Raw genomic sequence first — 7190 nt, 5'->3', positions numbered from 1 at the left:
AAGGTGAAAATCTGGGAGTGGAATAAAAGCAATTTTGAAATAGAAGGGGCACGTCAGCATGGCACAGACTGGTTTTTGGAAGGAGAAACCTTCAGGTGATGCTTGGCAAACAGGACACAGGGATTTATCCAGGAATGATGCCAGTGGGGGGAAGAAATGAGCTCCCAGCTCCTCCTCAGTGGGGCCCATTCCATGTTCACCTCACATCCAGGTGAGTTTTGGGTGGGATGTTTGTTAGCTGCCAGAAGAACTGCAGCATGGTGTTAATAATGCCAAGGTCTGGGGTTAATCTCCGAGAGCTGCGCTCCATGATCCTCGGGAGTCCCTTCCAGCTCAGAATATCCTGGGATCCTTGTGGAGCTCAGCTTGCACACTCGTGGTTTAACAGCTTCTCCTTCCATAGTGAAGACAGAGCACCCCAAAGGTGAGGCTATCCCTGTTTCCTGATCCTCACAGACATCCCTGCCTGACCCAGAACACTCTAGGCATATACACACCTTTGGGTGAAATGACAGAAGAGAATCCAAAGCCTCCTGTAAAGCCCATTTAATCCCTGGCCATGGTCCAGGCTGGCAAGGGGCAGTGACAGCTTCTGAAAAGAGGCAATTCCTGATGCCCAGAGCTGCATGTCGCATGGATGTCCTGTTCCCCTTGGATACCAGCTGGGAAATCCAGCAGACAGCAAAAGGGATTTTAAGAATCATTGCTTAACGCAGAGACAGGCTGGAAAATGGATTGCAGGGAAAAAACCTGAAGTGGCAAGAGCAAGAGGAATGGGATTGGGGTGTGGATGGATGTGGCAGACACCACCTCAGGCCTCACTCCCTGGGGATGTGGACCACACTTGGGATTTGAAAGCCTCCACAAGCCACTTCCAACACACAAAGCTGCCACTGGCCATGGCAGAATATTGTTTTTTCTCCCTGGATCCTTAAGGAGGTTCAGTCAGAAGCCTCGATCCTGGAACCCCATTCCTGAGTCTCCATGGCCACTGCACAGCCCTCAGCCCAACACTGCTTAGCACAGAGCTTCTCCCTGCCAGAGAATCTTTCAGGAAAATCCTTTCAGATCATGGAGTCCAATAATTCCTCCAGCACTGCCAGGGCCACCACTGCCCCATGTCCCCAAGTGCCATATCCACACGACTTTAAATCCCTCCAGGGACTCACCACTGCTCTGGGTGGCTGTGCCAATGCCTGAAAATCCTTTCAGTGAAGACTTTTTCCCTCATATCCAACCTAAATCTCCCCTGGCACAACTTGAGGCCATTTCCTCCTGTCCTCTGATTCTATTCCAGGATTCTCTACATTTCCAGCCTGGAGAGGAGAAGGCTGGGGGGGAACTCTTCAATGTGCAGCAGTACTGGAAGGGAGGGTGCCAAGAGGATGGGGCCAGGCTCTTCCCAGCAGTGCCAGCATCCCAGGAGATGCACAGGTACCTGTCAGAATCCTCCTCTCCCCCTCCTCCTTGTGCTGCTCCACCAAGCAGAGGGATTTCCCACCTCCCTTCTGGTATCACTGCAGTGCTCTCTTTCATTTTCTGGCTGAAATGACCTGCAATGCAGAGGCTCACTTGCTGCACTGATCCTGCTGCCAGATCTGTAATCCTCAATCCCCCTGGGGAATGCCTGGAGTAGGAAACCACTTGGCATGGCAAGCACGTCAGCATTTTCCTGGCTGCATTTTTTATTGTCTCTTTGCTGCATCCCTGACTTCAGTTAAGTTTTCTTCCCTTTCATCTCTCACTTTCTCCAGCCTCCCTCAGTGCCTTGAACTGAGGTCTCAACATCCCTGAACTCCTCCCTCTTGGACACACCTGTCCAGGTGTGGGGGGACAGCACATTTACTCCCACCCTTCCTAAGATTTTCATGTGGGGCAGCAGATCTGCAAATGGAAAAAATATGGGGAGATAGAACTCCTCTCTTGGCAGTGGCATCCCCTCCTTCCTGGGAGGCTCCAGGGGCTGATTGATTGAGGTAGATCCCCTGCTAATCCTGCCCCTGCCATGATGGGATTTACAAGTTATTAATTACAGGGACCTTGCTGGAAAAGCAGTGCAAGCTGCAGAGCAGCCAGACTTCCAAGCAGCAGAAGATGCTTTATTTAGAGAAGATGGTGCAGTTTTTGTTTTCTTTTTTAATTGCTATCAGCAGTGAGAGACATTTGTGCTAGAAGGGAAAGAGAACTCGCCCACTGCATTGGTTCCTTTGAATATTTCCATAAAAGAAACAAAAAGAAACCCTGGTATAATTTGAAGTAAACATCATATTGTTTACCCCCATTTCTTCTACCCAGTCAGAGTCTTATTCACCTTTTGAAAATAACTGAATCTCAGACTGGTTTGGGATGGAAGGGATCTTAGATTACCTCATTCCACCCCTGCCATGGGCAGGGACACCTCCACTATCCCAGGCTGCTCCAAGCCCTGTTCAGCCTGGCCTTGGACACTTCCAGGGATGCAGGGGCAGCCACAGCTGCTCTGGGATCCTCCTCACCCTCACAGGGCAGGATTTCCTCCTAATACCCAATCCATATTTCCATTCTTTCAGTTTAAAACCAAAATCTGAGAACCAAAGCAACCAGAGGAAAGCCTGGCTCTAACAGATCCTGCTGCTGACTTGCAGAGACCCACATTTCACCCTCTGCACTGGGGAGGTTCCCCAGATTCCTTCTCTTAACTATGCCAAGCAGGAAATAGTGCCCTGGAGCCTTTGTGGTTCCTTAGAATCTCTTTTTGCCTCTAAGTGGTCGCTGTGTGCTGCTCACACTGTGCAGGAAAGGCACTTCAGGGAGAAGAGGTTTTCATGGAAATCAGTTAATGGCAAGAATGATGGGATCACAGCACAGTTCTGTTGGTTCTGTTTGGGAAGGAGAACAAGAGGAGGCATGAAGGGGGTCTGTTAAAAATGGAAGAAAGGAAAAGTGGATATGAGGAGTAAATAACTTTTAACTTGTAGAGGTGGTGAAAAGGACCCCAAGCAACAAACAAGAAGTGAAAAGGACAGAGCTGTCAAAGCAGCAAGGCAGGACAATAATTTTTAGGGGAGCACCATGAATCCATATAAAAAGCAGGAAAGATGGGATTTCTCAAAGGAAGAGGCTGCAGGAGCTCAGGGGGAAAAGTGAAGGCCTCTGCAACAGTTCAGTGGGGAGAGTGGAAGTGCAAAAAGATCCCACCCAACCCCACAGCAAAGTGCTGTGTTCCATGAGGAAAGAGAGTCTCCAAAACCAGGGAGCACGTGGAAATTATGGATCATTTGGCACCTACCAGCTGTAGGAAACTGGGATTAGCCCAGCAAGGAGGTGGTCACTGACAGGCAGCTTCTGAGTGCAATGAGAAAATCCAACGTGGAAATGCAGCCCACAGAGGAATCCCAGAGCTGGAGAGGGAATGCTCCTGGCACAATTAGGCAAATCAAGCCTATTAAGGGACAATCACTCTGAAGGGTTGTTATCAATCACTCCCCTCGCTTTCTTTAGGCAATTATCCTAATTGCATCAAGGCTATTAAGCAATTATTTTGATAAGTGAAGCTTTTTTGCCGGCTCTTAGTTTTTTGGCAACGTTTTGTTCTTTGTATAAATGTCCCCTCCAAAAGATGTTTAAAGCTGATTTTAAGGATGTCCTTTTCCCGAAGCACAAGATTCAAATTTCTGTGTAAAAGCACCAAGTCCCTCTCAAGAAAATGCTGATTTTTATCCCTGGGTTTTCCCTCAAACCTCCCCCCCCCACCCCCAAGTCTCCCAGGGCACCAGGGATTTAGTTCCACTTTTTTATTATTCAACTTTTTATACATAATAAATACAAACTTTTTACAGCCAATATAAAGAAAGCATTTGCACTGATGCTTTCAGGGTGTACTGAGCTGTACATGATGCGACGGCCGATACATGCCCTGTATGAAGAAATCATAGTTAAAAAGGAGGCATCTTTTTACAACTTTTCTTCCTTTTTCTTTTTTTTTTTTCTTTTTTTTCACTTTTGTTTTTTAAATAAAATTAGCAGCTCTTACAGAAAATATTTTAAAATACAACTAAAGAGACTTTTAAATAAAAATTTTCTGGATTTTTGAAAGTCCGGGTGTGAAGGACACAGACCTGTGTCCTGGCCAAAAGAACTGAACATGAAAAATGGTGAAACTGGCCAAAAGAATTGAACATGAACATTATGGCAAAAACTTGGTTTTCTTCTGCGTTGTAAAGATCTCAAAATATTTGCAAACAGTTAAACCTTTTTTTTTTTTAAAAAACTTTTCTTTTTAAACTTAAGAATAAGTTTGATAAACACATAAAAAGACCTCAAACAGATCAACAGGACAAGAGGTGCAAAAGAAGGAATAAAATATGGAAAAGACTTCATTGGACAGTCACTGATTCCATAACTGATCCATGAATTGCTGCCCTCAGACAGCCCCACTCTTGGTTAAGGATCCCACTGGGAAAGGAGACTGGCAAGCACTGGATGTCTCGGAGACCCAGCCTGGGTTGGGATTTCCAAGTATGTGCAAAGTTTATGATAAAATCTTGTCAGATGAGTTGTTGGGTTTTTGTTGTAAATGCAGCCTCAAAAAATAGCCCTTGTTAGTAAACTAAAGGTTGAAAATTTACTGGTTTTGAGAAAAAACCATGAAGACACAAGAGAACCCACAAACAGCTCCAAACCCAACCTTGGGATGCCTTTGATCTGAAGTTTTCATCTGATGGAGAATGCTGACAATGTTTTAGTCAGTACCCAAAGAAAAATCTGCTTTCATCCAGTTTTTCCCTCTCCTCCAACCATTCCGCTCCACATTCAACTTCAGAATATTCTTCGCCCTTTTCTCTGAAAAACCCAAAATCCAAGCTCCCTTTTCAGAGCTCTCTGAGAGAAATGTGAAACTCTTTTCCTTTCAGTTTCTTCCCTGAGAGGAACTGGGCACATCTCGGGCACAAAGGTGGTGTGAAGGCAGAACCTGGAGCTGCTCCTGGCTCCCTGGCTTTGGCTGGTTAATGGGATTGGGGTGAGAAAAGGCTACAGGGCCATCCAATGCAACAACTAAATGCATGTAACTACTCTAAATGGAACTGCTAACTCTAGAACTCAGGTGGTTTGATGACAAAGATACACTGCTAACGTTGGATAATAAAGTACACGGCAATAACTGGGATAAGAGTGACCCAAATGCTTTAAAAAATAAAACAAAACCCAACAAAAGAACCAAAATCCCCAAAATCTGCTAAGAGAAAAAAAAAAAAAAAGAAAAGAAAAAGCAGCTCAATTTCCAGATCTAGACAAAAATCTCACTTGCTTTTTTGCTTTTCTACCCGTTGTTTCTGCTGTGGAAGAAGATGTTGCTGCTGGTTCAGCACCTCCATGTTAGATCCTCTATGAGTAAATGCACTGAGTAAACACAAAAATCCAAAGGCAGAATGTTCAGCTGTGAATCACTGACAAGGGGAGCACCCATGGAATGAACACTTTTGCTTCTCCAGGAGATCATTTTCCCATCTCTTCCTTTCTGTAGGGGGATTCAAGAGGAGCCAGCCTCTCCTTTAGACTTCTTTTTCTGTTCCCTTTTTCATTCTTCTGATGAATACCTGATCAGGCAGGTGATGCTACTGGAAGGATCCACAATCTTTAACACATTCCTATGGCAACAGTAATATACTGTACTAATGCACAGGAGCAAAGGATGCTAAGACTAAGCTGCATGAACGGGGCTCTTTCTTTGTCTCCACATCAAAATGGAGCATCTCCAGCCAAGAAAAAAAGCCAATCTTGGCCTGTCTTGGTTTGTGCTAAGAGAAGAAGAATGATGTCGAGAAATCCAAACAAACAAACAAAAAAAACCAAAAGGCACAAAATATTCATGACTGTGGGAAGGAATCCGCCAGGTCACTGCCACATAAAATCCTCCCTATCGCTCACTCTAGTCCAAGTCTTCATCATGCAAAGGTGCCTAAAAACGAGATTGACCAAAAGCTGTGTTTGGCCTTGATTGTAGCACTACTAATTAGCCAGTCCCCTCATTACACCAGAGTGATTTCCACGTCCTCGATCTTCTCTGTGGGCCGGCGGTGGTGCTGTGTCGGGGGGGGTGGAGCTGCTCGCACCTGCAACATTCAGAACCAGCCTGTGACTACCCCAAAATGGCCAAATTCCACCAGAAACCCCTGACACTTCCTGCACGGAGCTCCAGGCTCACCCCAAGAGATGATGCCAACAAACAGTTTGTGTGCCCAGCGGGATGCAGCTCCAGTGCTGCCCAGTTCAGCCATCAGGGATTTTCCTTACGACCTGTCCCAGACTACCTCCAGGGTGCAATCCCAGATTTAATCCATGGATAAGCCAGGATGGAAACCTGGGAAAGGCTCATCACATGCTGAATCTGATGGTGCTTTTGCCTGGAATTTCTGTGGAGTGGGAACTACCAGGATGTTTTGCTGCACCTGACTCACTGATATTTCATCAACCACTGACCTCAACCTCCCAAACCCAAAATATGATGTTGTTTTCACACTCTGCCACATCAGTCATTCTTGCTCCTGACAGAGATCACCTTTAGTGCCAACAGGGTTTTTAGGACACCATTTCAGAATATACCAGACTTGCTCTGGAAAATGTGAACTGTGGTGCAAATCTGCACCAAACTGCCCAATACTATCTCAATATTCAAAATATATTATTTGAATATCCAAAATTGCTCTTTTTTCTGCAACCTTGTTCACTGAGAAGGCCAGGAAAAGACAAATGTTATGTTTTAGTATGATTTGGTTTAGGGCTTTGAAAACCTCACAACTTGATTTCAAAGTTAATTGTAGGAGATGGACTTTGTCGAGTTCTAAGTGATTTAATACTTCCCTTCCTTTTCTGGCAAATATCCTTTTTCTAGACAGCAAAGACAACACAAAACCCTCATCATTAGGAATCGTGAATCCAAACCCCTCAAACCAAAGAGGGTGGAAATAAACAGAATCCCAAATATGCAGGAAACTGCTGGAAAGCAGGAAATATAGCACTGTATAAACCACAGGACTGACCTCTTCTGGCATTTACTCCCCACCTCTTTTTCAGCTCTTTTTAGGGGCTGTTACCCTATGAATATCAGTATTTTGTAATATTCGTACACTTATTATAATATAATATTATTATAATAACATAATATTTTATTAAATATTTTATTAATAAAACCCACAGGATTTGCCGGTCAC

General features: G+C 44.8%; 1 protein-coding gene across 2 annotated transcripts in view; it reads right to left on the bottom strand.

The window, feature by feature from the left end:
- Nucleotides 1-3758: 3758 nt before the first annotated feature.
- The window catches only part of FCHSD2 (FCH and double SH3 domains 2), a 121530-nt gene continuing 118098 nt past the window's right edge, over nt 3759-7190 (bottom strand). For both annotated transcript variants that reach the window (XM_038128344.1, XM_038128353.1), the window contains one exon: nt 3759-6092. In XM_038128344.1, the coding sequence (XP_037984272.1) occupies nt 6009-6092 (84 nt within the window). In that variant the 3' untranslated portion in view covers nt 3759-6008. The remainder of the gene's footprint in view (nt 6093-7190) is intronic.

Source organism: Motacilla alba, chromosome 1 (genome assembly GCF_015832195.1).
Source record: "Motacilla alba alba isolate MOTALB_02 chromosome 1, Motacilla_alba_V1.0_pri, whole genome shotgun sequence".
In the NCBI taxonomy this organism is placed as follows: Eukaryota; Metazoa; Chordata; class Aves; order Passeriformes; family Motacillidae; genus Motacilla; species Motacilla alba.
This window is presented reverse-complemented; position numbering and strand designations above follow the sequence as displayed.